Here is a 20,973-nt window from a genome sequence, read left to right as displayed (position 1 = left end):
CACAACTGTTGAAAATCAAATAGCTGCCAGGTCTAGTATTATGCACCACAGTGCCATGCTATAGACTACTCCAGATTAATTTAGTTCCTATTCAGGTGAAAGTCTTTTGTGATAAAAACACAACTCAATGGGCTGTTTATAAAATCCTAAGTGAGTTCAGCTTGGTCTACTGATTCTCAATTTATTTTTTATCTGTTTTGTGAACTTAAATCTTAGTATTTAAAATTATTTAAAATTACCTTATCAGCCTATGCCTCTGGAAAAGTAACGTTCATGTGTAATAAATTAGCAACATTGAACCAAATCAGATTTATATATAAAAAGCATTCTTTTTATTTGTTGCCAATTTGCTTGGCCTAGCAAATAAAGAAAGTGCTGGTAGTCTCACAGTTGGTCAGAGGAGAACAATCACACTGTACAGTCATGTTGTATTTATTTATTTTTGATAAATAGAGAATAAACTATACAGCACGTGAAATATGTACTGTAAATAACAAATGGCAATAGTTCAAAGATACATAATGTTTGAAAACTATGTACATGTTAAGTCTCTATCAAGGAAAAGAAAAATCTCTATCAAGGAAAGCCCGAAAGACATGAGCTTGAAATTATTAATGAAGTATTTTAGTTGTCCCCCAATCCCAAATCTGTATTTTTTTGGCATCTAAATTCGACACTGATTTCAAATCAGATGGTGAAAGGAAACTCTCTAGTGTCTTCTTAGGTCAGCAGGGAAAGGTTAGCCTTCCCAGCTACGTTCAGTAGCTAGGCCTCCTTCCAAGCTCATTTCAACGACACTCGAATAACTGGGATTAAGTAGAGAGTTTCAGACAAGCCCCTAGGGCTGCTTCTACGTTGTCCTTACCAGCAGTTCCCAGACGTGATGCCCAGCTCCGGGTGCAAGGGGCCATGGGGCCGGTGGGCGGGGCGGGGGGGTGGATGATGGGAATGAGTTGAGTTGGGTCAGAAAGATAATGAACTTAGCAATAGGTGAGGCACACAGTGGTAGAAAGGCCAAAGCAGGGTGAGGACAATCAACCAGGTGTCTGCAAAGGGTCAAGTCTCCAAAATCATCTGCCGACCAATACTAGAAGGAAGTAAACACAAAGGAAACACCGTGTGCTTTGATTGTGCTCAAATCTATTCTCTTGTGGTGGTTCCTTGATGTGGTATGGACTACTATAATAGAAACCAACTGGATTTTCAAGGGCAAGACACTTTGCCACTAAACAAGATGATGTCACCCTTCCTGATGACGAAGAGAAAGGGGCGATCAGCTCTGAACACCCTGGACTCGGGGAACTGCTTTTCTACGATGTTATTTCCTGTGGCAGCAGTGGCCTCTGTGCCCTCCTCGGTGACCTCTATATAGGACTTGTGCATCATTTTGGACACATACAAACGGCCTCCTGAAGCTATACCAGAGAGATCAGCTCTGGATTCATCAAAGATGTCTTTCAGCCCTAGGGCTCTTAAGTGGTGTTTGATTTCATAATTCTTCTCTATCTTGAACTGAGGAAGAAACACCTCAACATACTGAGAGCTCATTTTTCTTCGATTGGTCCACTCCATTAGATTCTGAAAGGTCAGTCTGTTTTCAATCTGTAGGAATATTGAAAAGGCAATTCAATATGCTTAAGAGGCAGTTAAAACACCAACTACAAAGATAGATGGTTTTTCATAATTATCCTCTCCTGGATATTTGAGTGTAAGTATGTCAGTGGGTCCAGGGGAGTCTGAAAATGGGAAGTTATTAACACTAATAGTTCAAGCACTCTTTCACAAATCATGGTTAATTTGCTCTGTTATGACAAGGTGTGACTTACCTGTATTTCAAGGCATTTCTGTTCTCTGCCCGCATATGAACAAATACAGCCAAAGTGGAACAATGGGCAGGTGAAGGAATTAGGGTAGCAGAGATCATGAGAAGGAGAAAGGAGCTCCGTGGTCATTTAAGTCAGCATTTCTTGACCATTTCCCATCATGGAAGACATAGAAAATGGTAATGTTTCCATAGCTTGCTGGAATAACCAATGGAACCGCAGGGGGCCCAAGGCAAGGAGCCCAGAGCTCTAGCCTCCAGGGTTTAGGTGATTAGCACCTCGTAGCACAGTCACCTACACCATCTGGGGGGCTTGGATCCAAATATACCCTCCTACTCAACACATGCAACAACTGAAACTCAAGACATTGTAGGAAATGTGCCGAATTGCATAGCTGGGCACGGAGGTTACATAGCTAGGAACCCACAGCTCTCTCTCTCCAGCATCACTGCTGCCCCCACTCACCAATTCCTGAATACTGACCATTGATCAGAGACAATCCAGACTTATACAGGGAAGATTTTTCATGCACATTGTTTACAAATCTTCTATGTAGGTATTTGTTCACAAATTCAGTCTCACTGGAATCCTAAAGATAGCTTTTCACAGCTATCCTTATCAAGGACCTAAATTTGTATAATCAAATTTTGTCTAATTTAAATTTTATGTGTGTAAATTATCCAGTTTATGGTTAATCTATAATAACTTCTCGTTCTGAATTAGAATCTTTTCCTCATTTAACTCACTATAAAGCCAACTTCCCCATTATTTAGTTTCGTAGGATTATGTAGGTCTGTAGGATAAAGTAGGAATATACATTTATAGTCATCTGATCCAAACATTATTAGGAAAATCTATTACAGAAAAGAAAAACTTAGACAATATGTATAAGAACAAATCTATCTTTGGGGCGCCTGGGTGGCTCAGTCGTTAAGCGTCTGCCTCCGGCTCAGGTCGTGATCCCGGGGTCCTGGGATCAAGCCCCGCATCGGGCTCCCTGCTCGGCGGGAAGCCTGCTTCTCCCTCTCCCACTCCCCCTGCTTGTGTTCCCTCTCTCGCTGTCTCTCTCTCTCTGTCAAATAAATAAATAAAAATCTTTAAAAAAAAAAAAAGAAGATCAAATCTATCTTTTGAGTTATCTGCTGTTTATTTTATATGGGCTACTTTTCTCTGTTATTGTACATTATTTGAAGTTAAAATAATTGATGTATGCTAAAATCTAATTGTGATAAAGATTATCAAGTGAATTATTCATTTAATCTGAGTACCAATATTTCATATTGTCACTTTAGGTTTAACAATAGCAACTTCATGACATTCTTCTTGCTGTTCATGTCAAAAAAGGTAATTAAAATGAAACTAAATGAAAATCATTATAATGATTCTGTGCTTTTGTGCATCTAGAAATTATATTTCCAAAGTTCTAAAATCATGTTTCTAAATCATAGAAAAAGGATGGAGAGAAGTAATGCCTCTAGGTAGGAGGAGCATTTCTTTATATTCTTTCTACTTTCCAGTTATTTCATAAGCAACAGTCATTATTTTACTAACCAAAACACAAAAAAATATTTTAAACTTTAGTTGTAACATTTTAGGGCAGCTGATATATGTGTACACACACATATTTGTACATATGTATGTATCTTTCAGACAAATCGATCAAATTCCATGACCCTCCTTTCCCTGTCCCACGTGACTGCTGTATGGATCAAAAGAGATAACATAAATGCAGCTTAGAGTACATGGCCTGGAACATAGTAGGTGCTCAATGGATGGTGTCTATTATTCCATTTACAGAGAGGGACCTGACATCCAGGCTTCTGGGATTTCAGGTCACAGGCTCAGGAGGCCACATTCACAAGCCTGAAAGATCAGGATCTGAGATACAGTGATGCTCCCTGGCTTTGCAGGGCTACCATTCTTTGCCCTTGCACTGTGTGGTCCATTGCCCCGGCCACACTAGTCACAGGGCAGTCCCTAACCTCTGCTTTTCCCAGAGACACAGCAGCTCAGAATGAGACCATACATTTCAATGTGCAAAGGCCCGGGACTCCAGACCCCACAGTATCATTCCTGCCTGAAAATACTTAGTCTGTCCAAATTCCAATAATACATGAAAGACTGTTTTCACGGCCAAGTGCAAAGACCTAAATTCGTGCCATATTCCCTCCAAGGTTGAGGTCTGAGAGGGTTCCAATTTCATAGCTATTCAACTAAAATTATATTAAACTGAAGTAAGTCAATCTCAGTAACTATAACGGTGTCTGGCACAGAGTAGGTACTACTTAAATATTTGTCAAATAAATGAATAAGGGGGTAAATCTCTAATTCTTATAACCTGAAATCATAAAGCTGATGCATAAAAACACAATCCATACTATCCTAAAAATCTTCTAATTCCCCTATAGTGAAAGCAGCAGTAGCAACTTACTTGGGACAGGTCATTTTCAGGCAGCATAATGAACATGCTTATGCCACCATGATACTTGAGCTCAAGAACCTGCATGGACGGGTCTCTAATGACAGAAAAATTGAACTTCCGTTCTTGATGCATCATGGCGACTGCTTTCCCGGGACACTGAAAGTCAAGTCACAAAAAAATTTTTATTAGCCCACCTTATTTCACTTTATAAGAATAGTGCTTCAGTTTTTGTCCAGTTGATCCTGTAGATTTTTCCTGACTTGCTGCCAAGAGTGGTTGCAGTGGTTCATAGCTTAGGGATACAAGCACAGACTTTGAGTTTAACTGCCTGAGTTTAAAACTTCCAGCTGTGCAACTTTGGGCAATTTACTTTACTTCTCTGTGCCTCCATTCCTTCATCAATATAATGGAGGTAAAACTATTCTCTACTGCATAGGACTGCTGTAAAGATTATGTGAGTTAACATACCTAGCACTTGGTACATTGCTTTGCACTTAGCATTTTATCTGAAAATGTCTATATAGTAACAAATAATTATTAAATAGCATTATAACTAAAAATGAATGCTATAGATTTTTTATTTTTATAATACCTCATTCTTAAATTGTGTGATTTTGATAGTACTGGTCTGTATTTTACTTCTGATGATAGAAAAAAATCTATAGTATTCATAGCAATATTTATCATTCATTCAGTGACCTTTGATTTCTACCAGCTCTCAGCACTCCTATGTCTAAAACTTCTGATGTGGAAAAATGCAGAAAGAACATTTCAATAAATAAAACTAAGTTTAAAAGTTTAACCTGAGTTTCTCTGTCTCAACACAAAAGGCTGAGTGATTGAAAGAAACTTTAGAAGTCAATTACTGGAATCGCCTCATTTGTGAGGATGGGAAGGTCTACGGTGGTTGAGCTAACTTGCCTAAGACAATGCAGATTGGCAATGAAGCAAGGCAAGAGCCCCAACACAGTACTGCTGACTCCAAAGCCTTTGATGTTTCTACTATCCTCTAAGATTATTGTATACAAATTGGTAAAACACACACACACAAGAGTATGTTTTACAAAAGTTGGTTAAGACTGACACTTGGGAATGCATAACTTGACTAAACATAATTTCTTCCTTTGTAAAAGGAAACACATCCTTGCTTTGACTTAGGAAAAATCATTGATATTAAATTACTGGAACTATACACCCCACAGTTAGAATCACAAAAAATGAAAAGCATACTTTTGTCGTATTTTCTTCTTATAGGCATCCAACTAGAATATCTTAAAATGAATTCATATGTTATTGTCTTTCTCAAATTTGAATATATTCTAAGAAATATCAATTTATGGGACACCTCCAGTAGTGTACCATAACCTGCATTATCAGGAAAATAGGTTGTTTTATAAACAATTCCCCATATGGTGTTGGTAAGCAACAGAAGAAATAAGTAAAGAAATGATGAATCCATCATTTGTCTATGTAAATTCCATAATTTCTGCGAAGGAATCCTATGACAAAAAAAAAAAAAAAAACCACTTCTTTTGTAAGATTTTATTATGCACTTGATTGAGAGAGCACAGAGGGAGAGTAAGAGGGAGAAGCAGACTCCCCGCTGAGCAGAGAGCCTGATGTGGGGTTCAATCCCAGGACCCTGACCCTGAGATCATGACCTGAGCCAAAGGCAGATGCTTACCCGACTGAGCCACCCAGACCCCCTGGCAAAAAAAAAAAACTTCTTAAGAAGATTTCCATACCTTGGGAGATTTGAAATGGCAATTTACAGTTTCATTCTTGTTGAAGGCCAACTCCCACTTGCCTTTGAAGTACACAGCATTCACCAGCACCATCACAGCTGAAGAGCTTACGCTACCTGCTTGAAGGATGCTCTTGATTTTGCCTTTTGAAAAATAAATGGAGAAAAAACGTGAAATTTTAATGTAATTTTTTATTTTTATTTTTTTAGATTTATTTATTTACTTGAGAGAGGGAGAGAGAGCAGGGGGAGGGGCAGAGGCAGAGAGAATCTCAAGCAGAGTCTCCACTGAACATGGACCCCCGTTGTGGCCTCGATCTCACCACCCTGAGATCACAATCTGAGCCAAAATCAAGAGGCGGACGCTTAACCAACTGAGCCACCCAGGTGCCCTGTTAATGTAATTTTTAAAAAGACAAGGTGAACATGATATTTTTCCTTATGACATAATTATAATACAATGATATTAGTAATAACCCATGAGCAATTGCTCCGTCCGGTACTCTCTGAACACTTTATGTGCAATATTTGGTTTAATCCTCACAAAATCTCTGTGAGGCAGGCACTTTCTTGTTGAGGAAGCTGGAACACAGAGAGATGAAGTAATCTGTACAACATCACACAACAAGAAAGTTAGGGCACCAGGATTCTGACCCGGAAAGACAATTCCCAAGCCCCTTCTTGCTGGTAAGCACCAAAATACCTCTCCTGCTTCGACGAGGCCACAGCACTCCAAATGGAATTTAACTCCATTCTGTTGGGCTAATTACTTCCTTCCTTCCACATGAACAAGATTTTTGCTGGATGTCAACCCTATTCTCGAGATTTGAATCACAACCATGCAAGAACAGTCCATGCCATCACTGGGCTCACGGTCCAGCACCGGGGAGCAGCTGTACACACTGGTACCACAGCCACGTGCTGAGTGTGCTGTGGAAGCACAGATGAGGGGCACCATCTCTGGCTTGGCCCTCTGCTTGAGCTGATGGCAAGGTGGGAGGTGGAGAGAAACTGCATATAGCAGAGGCTGTTTACCCAAACACATGGAAGCTTGGACGAGCACAGTGTATTCGGGGAAACCCTAACTCATTCTGATGTGGAGGGAAAGTAGGGTTGGAAAGGTTAGAAGCAGGGGCCGAAAATGAAGAGCCTTGAAAGTCTGGTAATAATTTTGGGTTATCCTGAAGGCAATGGAAAATGATTGTTCAGGATTCATTGGAAGATAAGAAAGGACATGGCCATGATGGGTCAGATGTACCTTTTAAAAGTCCTTTTAAAAGGACTTGGTAGTGTGTGGAGGATGGGGAAGGGGTGATAAGACCTGGGTGGGTCTGTTGGAATGTTGGCAGTATTTTGAGGTGTTCCCCCCAAATGAGCATTGAGAACAAATGCTTATCAAAATAAGAATAATTTTAAGATATATTTGCATGAAGAAAGAAGGAAGAGAAATAAGTAATTGGTCCAGATGGAAAAAGGTATTAGCAATCTGATACCCTTACAAACTACACACTAAATAGAATTCCATTCAGTTATTAGGAAAAGCAATTGCATAGTTCCCCTTGGTTTGTGAATAGTACATTTGAAACATGTGGTGGCTAACGGTCAAAATAACCCTCTACTGAAGTAACGATGATGGTCAAAATAACCCTCTACTGAGGTAACGATGATGGTCAAAATAACCCTCTACTGAAGTAACGATGATGGTCAAAATAACCCTCTACTGAGGTAACGATGATGGTCAAAATAACCCTCTACTGAAGTAACGATGAATGAACAAACAAAAAGAAACCTGAGACACTGTATTCTTTTTCCCAGGACTAGCTGTAGTATGTTGAATGTTTGCAAGTCACATGTTTCATACTTTTGAGACAGAACCAGACTCAGCAAATACAGGTATATTGTTCGGAGTATAAATCCAGGTCAAGCCTTAAGTAAAGAAATGACTAGGTTTGGAAGCAACTGATCAACAAAAGAGCAATGAATACATTTCCTTATTTGTTTTGAACTCAACCAGAACATCTGCTGGAATGCGGTTTTAGCTATGTGAGAAACACTTAACAATAAAGCAATGCACTTTTTCTGGAAGGTACCACTTTTGCCACATACATTATTTTGCTAAATGAAGAGGGTTTTAAATGAAAGACAAAGAATCCATCTTTTAGAAGAAGCAATGATATAAAATATATTTCCCACATAGTAATTTATGAAATGGTCATAATGAAATCAATATTTGTTTCATAGGATTATTTCCCAATCCAATGAGATAATGTAATAGGTAAGATTTCTGAAAAGTATAAAGCATTCAAATTATTAAGATTACTCAGAACCACATTGTAGACCAATACTAAAGCAATTTTTCTTTCTTTTTTTATTTAATAATTTATTTGATGTAACCAATATATCCCAAATATTATCATTCTGCCATATAATAAATATAAAATCTATTAAGGATATGTTTACATTCTTTATTTCATACTTGGTCTATGGAATTAAATGGTCATGAAAATTGCAAAGTAGTCTGTAAATACGTGGGAGACAGAATGTGAAGAAAAAAAAATATAGACACAGATGTGAACGTAGGCTCCGAACATAACTAGGTCAATTTATTCTTTGTGCATAAAGCCGAGGACTAGAATAGAAAATGGGAAAAGGAAGCAGTGATTTGTTGAGGTGCTAGGATTGTGAGGAATTTTTGCTCCCCATTTTTTAATGTGATTAAAAATCATAACATCAAATTTACCATCTTAACAGGTTAGTTGTATTAACTATACATGCCTTGTTGTATATCACGTCTTCAGAACTTATTTCGTCTCACAAAACTGAAACTCTAAATGCATTGAACAACTCCCCTTCACACACAAACCCCCAACCTCTAGTAACCACCATTTGGTTTTTTTTTTTAATTGAAGTATAATTAACATACAGTGTTATATTAAGTTTCAGGTGTACAATATAATAATCCAACAATTCTGTACATTACTTGGTGCTCATCAAGGTCAGTGTACTCTTCATCCCCTTCACCTCTTTCACCCATCCTGCAACCCACCTCCCCTCTGGTAACCACCTGTTTGTTCTCTGTATTTAAAAGTTGGATTTTTGTGGGCACCTGGGTGGCTCAGATAGTTAAGCATCTGCCTTTGGCTCAGGTCATGATCCCAGCATCCTGGGATCGAGCCCCACATCAGGCTCCTTGCTCGACGGGGAGCCTGCTTCTCCCTCTGCCTGCCGCTCCCCCTGCTTGTGCTCTCTCTCTCTCTGACAAATAAATAAAATCTTTAAAAAAAAAAAAGTTGGTTTTTTGCTTGCCTCTTTTTTTCTTTGTTTTGTTTCTTAAATTCCACACATGAATGAAATAATATGTCTTTCTCTGACTTATTTCACTTAGCATTATACCCTCTAGGTCCATCCACATTGTTGCAAATGGTAGGATCTCATCTCTTTTATGGCTGAGTAATATTCCTATCTGTCTGTCTATCTATCTATCTATCTATCTATCTAGGTATAGAGATATATATCACATCTTCTTTATCCATTAATCTACTGAGGGACATATGGGTTGCTTCCACAGCAACTTGGAACCGACTTGTTGCTTGGCCACAGCAAATAATGGTGTAATAACCACAGGCGTACATATATATTTTCAAATTAGTGTTTTTTCATTTCCTTTGGATAAATACCCAGAGGTGGCATTACTGGATCATATTGATAATTCTGTTTTTAATTTTTTGAAGAACCTCCATTATCTTTCTCACAGTGGCTGCACCAATTTGCCTTACCACCAACAGTGCATGAGAAATATTCAATAGCAGCATCATTACTTTGGATTAGGGGGAAATTTTCCTGGCATGTCTTACAAAAGATGTCTAGCTTTAAGGTTGACCATTCTCAGTATTCATATATCACTGACAAATCTTGTAGAAAAATAGGGCTGCACTCACCATGTGTTTCATTTTCAATCCATTTATTAACTTTATATCTGGTATCTTCTATATCATTTGTGAAGTCAACTCGTTCCACTTTGGCATTGTATAATTTTTCAACACACTCAATATAGTTCTATAAAGATAAATAAATACAGTTCTATAAGTAATACACAGTTCTTATAGTCACAAGTCACCATCAACTAAGCATATAACAATTCTGGTTTTGAACTTGTCTCTTCATTTTCGCCATCTTACTCATCATTTTCGCCATCTTACTCAAGGACTCATTCCTCACTCAAAGATGAGGAAATATGGCTAGAAATATGAAATATGGCTGGATGGGTTGCTGGAGAACCCGAAACTGAATTTGCACAGCAAGCACACTATCTGAACCTAAGTTTATCTGAAGTGGATTAGGGGAGGCTAACAGGGATTACAGCTAAAGCCCACTCCCTTGGCTTTACCACTGCTTTCTCACCATAAATACTTCAACAGTGTCCTCGCTCATCTCCCTTGATTGTGTCACCCATTCCTACTGAAAGCATTAAGAAGGCTTCCAGGCTACTTCTTGTACTTAAGATAAAGCTCAAGCCCCTGGACCTGGCCTGCATTTGAAAGAAAAAAAAGAAAGAAGTCAAGTTGAAGAGGATGAGCAGAAAAGGTGAGCCCTCCAAGTAGTAGTACCCTCAGAGGAGTAAGAGGATCTTTGCACACTCAGGAGACCAGCAGGAATTTGTGATGACTGAAGCATGTAGTGAAAGGGGGAAATAGAGAACATGAGCCAGGACAGAGGAAGAGCATGAATGCCTTGTTTCCCTTGACAAGGAGCTTTCATTTTATTTTAGGGAGAGTTCTTAAAAGGATTTAAAAAGGGGAGTAATATAATTAAATGTGCATTTCATAAAGGGGACTCTGAAATCAGCATAGAAAAGAAAACTGACTGGAGATAGAGGGACTTATTAAAATGTCCTTATAGTTTATCCTGAGGGATATAAAGAAGTCCTGAACTGAGGCACTGGAAGTTTCCAGGGCCATGGGGAGGACAAAACCAACTTTAGAGATACACGAAGAAGGTAGAACTAGCTCTTTCTTACCCCTAGCCTTCCACTTCCTTCTTGAACAAGTCAGACTCAAAGCCATTACGAGGGGCAAATCTAGGTAGGTATACATCTCAGTGTGGGGAGGACCAGTGTGGCAGAGCTGGATGGCAGAGCCCCATCCCGGTGAGGAGCAATTCAACACAAAGTATTAGTGGCCAAAGGAGACAAAGAACACATTGCCTTGTCAGGGAAGCCCAACTCTGGAATTCAAGCGTAGGCAGAATCCAGAGGCATCCCTGAGGAGGGGTGGCCTCATGCAGATGTTAGATCCTAAACAGTGTGAGGTAGACATCCCTGTAGGGGTCAAAGCCCAAAAAAGTGAGAGGAACATCTCTGTGGTGGGCAGACCATCATGGGATGTGGGGGACCTAAGTGGAGGGAAGAGGTATATTCATGGAGAGGCAGCCTAGCAGGGAGGGGCAGATCTCTCATGGGAGGAAGAAGGTGTTTTCCCACTTGGAGGGGCAACAGCATCAGTGATGGGAAATGGGTTACATAGAGGGAGACTGGTCAAACAAGTAAATATGTAAGAGTAATGGCAGCCAGGTTTCTCACTGTTGGAGAAGGGAGTTAAATAAACACAGAAAGAGAGAAAACAAAACAAAAGAAATGAACCCTGTGGTGTTTGATGGAAATTGTAGATATCAGTATGAACTCGTGGGTTTCACTAGATTTAGGTAAAAAGATGAACATTGATTTAATATATGCACGTATTCTCCTAAAAAGGAACTAAGGCTCCTGGAGAAATGGCTGATTCTAGGGCTGAGGCAGGAAAAGAAGATGCGACTGGAACATCTCATGGTGCCAGAAAGAAAGTGCTCAAATGAGGGGGGCATGTCAAACAAACCCAGACGCCAATAGAAGGGATAATTTGAGCATGAAAATAATATGATGGATTACAACCCTTTGGCGAAAACAGGACAGCATATTGTTATAAATAAACAATATTATCATAAATAAACAAATATGTTTTCATCAAGAATGAGATAGTTACACAGCCTGAAAGCAGCTCCTCACAAAATACTTAACAACAAAGGGAAGAAGAGTAACTTCAAAACAGAGAAACCCAGCAGACATCCCTGTAATCACGTGACCAAAGATGGCAGGATGAGCAACGGGATAAATCAGAATCCTGCTAGCGTGCCACAGCGATAACACAACGAAAAAAAAAAACACCTGGATGTTTCCCTCAAATCTGGAGCAAGTGTTAGCTAATGCTATGGTGATAATCCTTGCATAATATATAAGTGTATCAAATCGACATGTTGTACACCTTAAACTTATATTACATATTCATCATACTTCAGTAAAGCTGGGAGAAAACAGGACTCTAATCATGAAGACACATCAAACAAACCCACACTGAAGGGCGTTCTAAAATATAACTGGCCTAAAACTGGACACTGTGAATAATTATCAAAGTGTCAAGATCATGAAAATCAAGACAGGCTATGAAATGTTCCAAATTTAAGGAGACTAAAAGTGAGTCAACAACAGAATATAATGCATGATTCTGAACTAAGTCCTTTGCTATGAGGGATGATGTTGGGCTGACTGGTGAAACTCAAAAGGATCTGAAGATGAGCTGAAGTAATGCACACTGTTAACTTCCTGATCTTGATGGTTGTATCGTGACTATGTAGAAGAATGTCATTGTTTATAGGAATTACATGGAAGTATCCAAAAATGATAAAGCATCTCAAATGGTTCAGGGGAAAAGTGTTCTCTCTACAATACTTGGAACTTCTATGTGAGTTTGAAATTATTTCAAAATAACTTTTCTTTGAAAGTAGAAGGAAAATCTATTAGGTCTTCTTCACTGATGGACTGTGAAGCTCCAGGAAAGGGAGATGTCAGGGTTGATCAAAACACCTGGTAGGTCATTCACCGAAAGAGAACCCAGGGGAAAGAGAATGTGTGAGGACAGGAGAGATGGTGTGCTGAAGAACCTGTCGATGCCCGCCCGAGGACTGGCAGTCAGTAGGCAGGCGGAGAGATGAGCATGGCACTGAGGGCGAGGAACGACTCATCACACAACCACAGAGAGCTGTGGAGGTACGGAGGACAACATCAAGGAACTATAAACTTTCTAAGTAGATCATCTCTCCTTGGGTGAGACAGTAGGCTCAAAGTGGAAGAGGCCAGAGGGCGGAACGCTAAAGAACACCAGTATTTCAGAGATGAGTGGAGGAATAAAGACAAACAAAGGAAACTGAAATGAAGGAGAAGGTAGAAAATCAGGAGAACTCAATGCCATAGAAACCATGAGAGGAGAAAGTTTCAGGGAGCCCCAGTGGTGGTGAATACTAAAGAGGCAGGTAAGACCCAAACTGCAAAGTGCCCATAGCTTGGTGTCCCCTGGAAGCCATTAGTCACCTTGGTAGGAGCAGCTTCAGGAGAGCGTGGAAGGTAGAAGCTAGTTTGCAATAGATGGAGCAGTGAGAGAGGGTGAAAAAGTGGATCCTGCCTATACATATCACTCTCTGAAGAAGCTTGATTTTTCAAGTTTAGACTGTCAGAGTGAGAAACACAGAAACGGGAAGAGAATCATGGGGTAACTTTTAAAAAAAAGGAGAGAAAAATTTAGACGGTATGTATCTGGAGCACATTTATATGCGATGAAGGAGAAGAGAGCAGAATGATAGAAGTTCAGGAAAAAGAGTGACGGAGACATCACCAAGAAACTGGGGGCAGGGGAGGGGGTGAGGTGGCAAGAAGAAAGGAGGAATTATCCATTAAACAAAGTGTTGCCTCTGAAATTGAAGGGAAAGGGGAAAGGGAGCCGGGAGTAAGTCGGGATATGGATCCGCCCCAATGGTCTCTATTTTCTTTGTCAAGTAGAAGACAAGTGGACATGGGAATTTATTGCTTAAGTAAGAAAAGGCATTATTCTGAAGCAGATGTGCTTTTACCTATAGAAGAGAAGCTGGAACATAAGACAACCCAAGTCCAGTTTTTTTCTCTATATACAATTCGGTCTATGAACTTATATAATGTATTCATCTTTAAGAGACACACTGTTGCTTTGTCACTTGAAAATTCTTCCATTAATTTTAAGAAGATCAAATGGCCTATCCAGAACTAAAATATTCATCTTGTGTATATGTATTTCCATTTCAGTATTAAAGTAAGTTCTTATTTGAAAAAAGAAGAAGTTTGAAAGTTGAAAGCACTTGTGCCAAGTATGGAAATTCTATTTTTGAGGTGAACAGGACAAATGGGTGTAAAATTTAGGACTAAGTTCCAGCGTTTGGTCTTGGCAGGATGGAGAGCAGTAGGTGTGCAAGCGGGCCCTTCCCCTGGCCAGCCACCCCAGGAGCTGAGAGCAGCAGTTCTGAGGAGCACAGGGTGTCACCCTGAGTCTATCCCAGATGACCCAGACATCCACCCACCAACCCCACCCAAAGGCAGAGGCTGACGCCCTGTTACTGTCAGGATTCTGATGACCAAGGGAAGCAGGATGTGCACTGAAGAAAACCCAGAGACATTCCCACTAAATCCCATGGCTTCCAGTCCTCACCTGGGCTCCCACGGCACTGGGCCCTTCTCCTGCTCTAGGACCAACTGGACAAATCTAAGGCAGCAGAGACCTAGAACTCCTGGCACAGACCTAGTTGAAACTGATGGTGGCAATAAGGGGTTGCTGGGAAATTGAGAGAAGCAGAAGAGCTTTCAGTAACTGGTGTGAGGAATGAGAGAAATTACTGTGAGCACCCAGCTGACTGCTGGACAGCATGGAGGACACCTAGTGGCGCTGGGAGCCCGTGGTGTGGTTGGTGGTGGAGACCACACACGCTGAGGCTTGGCACAAGCGTCGCCTAGTGGCCGAAGCACAGCTGCCGAGGGAAGTCATGGGACTGATCTGGGTGGGGTTTTGCTGGGGGAAAGGGAGAGCTGATAAGCTGAGAGATGATGGAAAGATGGAAAAATTGCATAACTCGATGCAGTTGAAGAACAGGTAGAGTGGGGCTGAAATAATGAAAGAACGAGAAGCACCAGAATGATGCAGCCATTGACGGGGCAAGTCCAGTCATACATTTCAGGAGTGGAACAGTTCTGGGCGTTGATGAGTTTCAGGGTGTGGCTTGGGCATTGTTACTGTAATGGTATAGGGAGAGAGGGTCAGGAGACTGTAAGGAGGGAAGCTGAGCTCACAGCTGGCTGTCACAGGGACACTGAAGTCACCCTAAATGGTGGCAGAGCTTGGGGCAATATGGACTGACATTCACAGAGGTCTGACCAATACAGATTGAGCACAGATTCGGGAGGTGGGTGGAGAAGGTATCAGAGATGGCGGCTGGGTCTTCCATATACTTTTTGTAAAGACAATTTATACATTATTATCTTCATCAATTCAAATAGACTCATCCATATTCAAATATGAGTAAAAAACTGTTACACAACAAAATGCAGAAAATTTGGAGATGATCTATCTTTGTACTGATCTGACAACTGAAAGTCGACAACAGTTACACTTTTAATCAAAAGTAGTTTTTAGAATAACTAACTGTGTTTGTAAATGTTTGGGAGGAAAAAAATAGCAGTGTCTATTTTCCATGTTGGTGATCAGATCTCACCTCTCCTGTGCTGGATGCATACACTGAGTGCCAGATAAAGGAACATGGAAATGTGCTATAAATAGTAACATGATAGACACATCAACTTCCGGGTTAAAAGGGTTAGCAGTCCCTCAGGGAGTCCACAGTATGTGTGGGAAAACAGACACAAAATGTGGAGTTGAACATACAAGGTGGGCCCTGGGAAGCCTGTGTAGGATTCTTTTGGAAAGGTTAAAAAAACAAAGTGGCCTAATGCTTCATACTTGGCAGGCTGCCAAAGGGCTTAGGCGCAGTGTCAGAAGGGGCAAAGAATCTGTGTGGGTGACAGACAGAGGAGACAATAATGGTTGGGTGGAACACAGACAGCTGACAAAGATGCAAGTGGAGATTAGCCCAGAGATGTCACGGAAGCAAAGCTTTATGGTTGTCTGACAAGTGGAGAATTACAAGGGAGAACAAACATGCCCAGAAAATCATGGCCACTGCACCAACCAGCATCCGGTTGTCATAGCGACAGTGGGCTCTAAAGCATGGGTTGAGCCCAGGAGCACAGAGGGTGTAGTCTGGGTCTCACTGGTCTTTGGGTGAGCAGGAAGCCATGGTGAATGAACTGATACCACAGACAGTGCACAGGAACATGAAAACTTTGCCTGCTGACCTCGAGGGAACCAGTCCCCCGCCTTCTGCTCAGCCTGAGCTGTCCCTCTGCCAGTGGCTGGCCGTATCTGCCTATGTCCCCTACAAGGCACTCTTCCGTAAGTGACCTCACTGCAAAATTACTGTTGGCAGGAGAGATGAAAGGGCATGGCTTGGAACAGAGGAGATGAACTCAGCCCTGGGGATCCACAACGATCCCAGGAGACACAAAGCTCAGGGGAAAAGGGGGGAGACTTTTTCCTCTGCTGCCCACGGACAACCCTAAATGAGCCGTCTTCTCCTCCTGCCCCATTACAGCCCCGCACCACTGCCAGAGGACATGGTCTCCTCTGCTTTGGAGCCTCTCAGTCTGGGGACCCTGAATGCGGGGATCACTCAGCTCAAGTAAAGCTGTACTCTAGAAACAGGGAGATGAAATTCTGGAGACATCTGGCAACACAATTAGCAGCTATAAGAAAAACGAATCACCATTGTATCGCTCTGTAGAAAAGACACAAGCCTTTTTGCAAATGATGGATTGAACAAGACTAGGGTCCAGAGTGGAAATAACCTGTGACAGGGGAGGCCACACTTACCTTATGAAGGTCAAATACTTTTTCTGCAAAAACACCATTGGCAATGTGGAGTTCGTAATCCCTATGCGATGTGTTTATATCAGAGAGAACTCTTTTCAGTTGAGACTGAAGTCTTGGCTGTTATTAAAAAGATTTATAAAAATGTATTACAGGACTGCAAATATATCTGCAGTCTTATTTACACATGAAATAAAACATGTATATTATACATGAAAGAACTGGAAAATAATGATGCTAGTAAAAGCAGCAATGTCCCCTCTATTTACAATTTCTCATAATAGTATCTGTGATCAAAGTTAATTACAAATTTTACTAAAATAATTAACCTTAGAATAAAATTATTAACAGCAGATAATGAATATGCCTCACGTGTATACTAAATAATTCATTTAACCAATATAAGTTGGCTGTGAATATCAAAGGATAAAAGTAAAACATTTAGTTCCAAACTATCTTGCCAAAATCTGGCCAACGCACAAGTAAAATATTGGTACATTAATAATTAACAAAGAAATTATCAAAAATTGTCCTGGAGATGCCACAAGATGGAAATCTGAGTGAGACATATTCCTTTGCTTTGAAAGGACAGTAAGCATAATTAAATACATTGGTGCGATAGTAATCTCTCTACATTTAGTCTCACACTCCCTTTCCCTAAAAGAACGTGTTGTCTTTACCTGAGCCTGAGAAGAGTTTCCCCATCCTGAGGCTGGGTTGAAGTGAAGTATCTGCAAACAGGAAGCAAGGAAATCAGTTAGCAGGTACTGCTCGACAGGAAGGGACCCCACAAAATAAAGGAAGGAAGAGACTTCATTGTCAGTGGTTGTGTTTGTGTGTGTGTTTGGTAGCTCACAGGGCAGCCGTGACAGGTGCAGCCCCGCTACTGACTTGGTTAGAACACAGATTATTCATTGGGGAAAGCACCACAAGCTGGCAGAGTGAATAAGTGAGAAATCTTATTTACCCACATGGAGGGCAAGATTAAGGCTAATTATGTAGGCACCAAGACATAAAAGAGAGACGTAGTTACTGAATATCTAGGAAATCCTAAATGTGAAGCTAAATTGGGGCTTGAGAGATGTGATTTAAGATCCCGCGATTATTTGAAACAAACAAAAAAAGATCCTACAATTATTTGAAATTAAGTAGTTTTAGGCTTTTCCTTTTCCAGTGTGGCTCTCATAATCCCATTATTCTAATAATTGCTATTCTGCCCAAGCTTTAATTTTCTCTTGCACTTTATCCAAATTCCCCCAGGCCCTTAAGTCCATGGGATCTGAAATGCAAAATGGCTACTCTACTAGGAAGTAATAAATTAGGATACTACGCATATGATAATCATTTATGCAGCTGTCTGGAGCAAAATGAATGTGCACTGTCAGAGACAAGCAAGATTTTCTGTAGAAAGATGTAGGTTTTCTTTAAGGGGTCTTTCTTTAAGGGGTGCCTGGGTGGCTTGGATGGTTAAGCGTCTGCCTTCGACTTGGGTTATGATCCCAGGGTCCTGGGATGGAGACCCAGGTCAGACTCCCTGCTCAGCATGGAGTCTGCTTCTCCCACTCCCTCTGCGGGCCGTTCCCCCTGCTTGTGCACTCTCTGTCTTTCTCTCAAATGAATAAATAAAATCTTTAAAAAAAGGGGGGTCATTTAGCTATATTTGAACCATATCCCTGGTGGGAGGTAGAAGTGGGGAGAAAGGGTAAGGGACCCCTCTGACACTGGGTAAAGAAATTATGGATGGGAATCTAATTAAGTCAATATTGTTATCAGTGTGTCTGTGGGGACTTTCAACTTCAAGACTTCAGACCCCTAATTAATAGCACCATCGTATTGGCTAGGAGGAAATGGAAGAGCTCAGTAAGCTATATGAAAATGTATAAAGGCTATGAGTGTCATTATTAGTCTTAATAGGTCACAGAGAATTGGAACCTACCTCAATTTCTACATCCTCTTAATCTGAAATAATAATTAACATGAGAGTAAGAGATAAGGCAAAGGCAACAAGGTAAACTTGATATACAAATTAGTAGTCAATTTAAAATACTGGTGGGGTCTTTACAGGCATCAAGACAACATGCTTGGCACCCTGGATGTCATCCTGCACCCCGAGTTCGAGGCCACCGTGGAGCATGAAAAATATCAGGCTCCTTTCTCATTTTGCCTTGGCATTGGATAGACTGGTATTTGGCAATATATGGAGGTACCAGAAACATAAAATATCACGGTACAATGTCAGGACTCAAAAATGCTAATGTCTTTTCTGAACTAATTCTTGTGGAACTGAGGCAATATTATAAAAAGTATATGAATCCCCAGAAGTCATTCTTGTTAACTTTTTGAAAAAAGCTTTAACAAGCATAAACATTTCACATCATTCTTTGATCATTTCTAATTTTACTCCATTGTGATAATAATCTGGTTGTCTCTTCTGACATTCCTAATTGGCTTTTAGTAAACTGGACTGGTAAATATTGAGGTGATGCATATATATTTTTATATTTTCAAAAATTCTGTTATGCTGAGTGAAATAAGTCAATCAGAGAAAGACATGTATCACATGACCTCACTGATATGAGGAATTCTTAATCTCAGGAAAGAAACTGAGTGTTACTGGAATGGTTGGGGGTGGGAGGGATGGGGTGGCTGGGTGATAGACATTGGGGAGGGTATGTGCTACGGTGAGCGCTGTGAATTGTGCAAGACTGTTGAATCACAGATCTGTACTTCTGAAACAAATAATGCAACATATTTTGAGAAAAAAGAAAAAGAAGAAGATAACAGGAGAGGAAGAAAAGGGGAGTATGTCAGAGGGGGAGACGAACCATGAGAGATGATGGACTCTGAAAAACAAACTGAGGGTTCTAGAGGGGAGGGGGGTAGGGGGATGGGTTAGCCTGGTGATGGGCATTGAGGAGGGCACGTTCTGCATGGAGCACTGGGTGTTATGAACAAACAATGAATCATGGAACACTGCACCAAAAACTAATGATGTAATATATGGTGATTAACATAACAATAAAAAAATTTAAAAAAAAATTCTAAGATACTACACATTCAACAATAAAACTACCATGACTAAAGATGAATAATGATACTAGTAAATATTCAAATGTAATAGGTATTAAATAAAATATCAAAGGGCATATTTATCACAATCCAAAATGCCGGCAGTCCTGTGTTCTCATATCCCCTGACTGACCCTATGTAGGAAAATCAGAATTTCTTTTTATTGTTCACAACTTGTAACATAGTCAGATAATGGCAAACAAGGAAAATCATGGGTCGACACAATGTAAGAAATTTTAGGATCTTTGGATTGAAGGTAAAAAAAAAAAATTATGAATCATTGCATCCCAATGGCCTTCTACCTGTGTATTCATGCCAAATTATAAAACTATTATGTTTTCTCACAACATGGTAGAATAAGTAACATATTACAATGATTATTTTTTGAAATGTTTTTGGTAAAAAACCCAATTGTTTTAGAAAATTCAAATTTATATAACTTTTAAATAACACTGTAATATAAAGACATGATTTAAGATAAAAATTTATTCATACTTTATTTCAATGAAATGCTATGTGAGAGAAAACAGAAGAGTAGGTAGCTCAAAGAAAAGAAAAATACATTTTAAAAACCACTGTGTTAGTGTGAGCAGAGGTATGTCTGTCTGTTGCCAAACTCCTGTTTACCAGAAGGATCACCAAATCATTTTCCATAAGCTGTAAAACAAAATCCAGGAGGTCACTAATTTAGAAGGGGGTGAAAAAAAAGGTTTCTGGATCTTTGTTTTGCTTGGTTTTGTTTTATATACAAGGGCCTGAAGCTGATTTTTAAGATGTGGAGTTGGGAGAGGTAGTTTGGATAAGAATTTTGAACACTTCCTTGTGGATATCTGTTTCTGGCCAGGAAGATGTGGATATGCGTTTCTTGAAATACACATTACATCTCCCAACTGGGAGACCCTGCAAATACACGAGAGGTGATGCTCCACTCGGTGTGGGAAGCAGCCCTCCTCTCTCCCTGGCTGCCATGATGGGCCCCGAAGCTCTCTGCAGCAGAGCCACTGGACAATCCTGCAGTGACACCCTCCCTTGAAGGGCAAGGGGGCTTCGATTGCACTATATACCAGTATCCAGGAATGAACATTGAAGGATGAATTGATGTCT

General features: G+C 40.3%; 1 protein-coding gene across 3 annotated transcripts in view; it reads right to left on the bottom strand.

The window, feature by feature from the left end:
* Positions 1 to 505: 505 nt before the first annotated feature.
* The window catches only part of SERPINB7 (serpin family B member 7), a 75,871-nt gene continuing 55,403 nt past the window's right edge, over positions 506 to 20,973 (bottom strand). For all 3 annotated transcript variants that reach the window (XM_027576353.1, XM_027576352.1, XM_027576354.1), the window contains 6 exons: positions 17,481 to 17,531; positions 16,804 to 16,920; positions 9,928 to 10,045; positions 5,991 to 6,133; positions 4,255 to 4,401; positions 506 to 1,602 (listed from right to left, as the gene is read on the bottom strand). In XM_027576353.1, the coding sequence (XP_027432154.1) occupies positions 1,204 to 1,602; positions 4,255 to 4,401; positions 5,991 to 6,133; positions 9,928 to 10,045; positions 16,804 to 16,920; positions 17,481 to 17,531 (975 nt within the window). In that variant the 3' untranslated portion in view covers positions 506 to 1,203. The remainder of the gene's footprint in view (positions 1,603 to 4,254; positions 4,402 to 5,990; positions 6,134 to 9,927; positions 10,046 to 16,803; positions 16,921 to 17,480; positions 17,532 to 20,973) is intronic.

The sequence above is a fragment of the Zalophus californianus genome, chromosome 14 (genome assembly GCF_009762305.2).
Source record: "Zalophus californianus isolate mZalCal1 chromosome 14, mZalCal1.pri.v2, whole genome shotgun sequence".
NCBI lineage: Eukaryota > Metazoa > Chordata > Mammalia > Carnivora > Otariidae > Zalophus > Zalophus californianus.
Note: the sequence above shows the minus strand (reverse complement) of the source record. Positions and strands in the feature narration are given on the sequence as shown.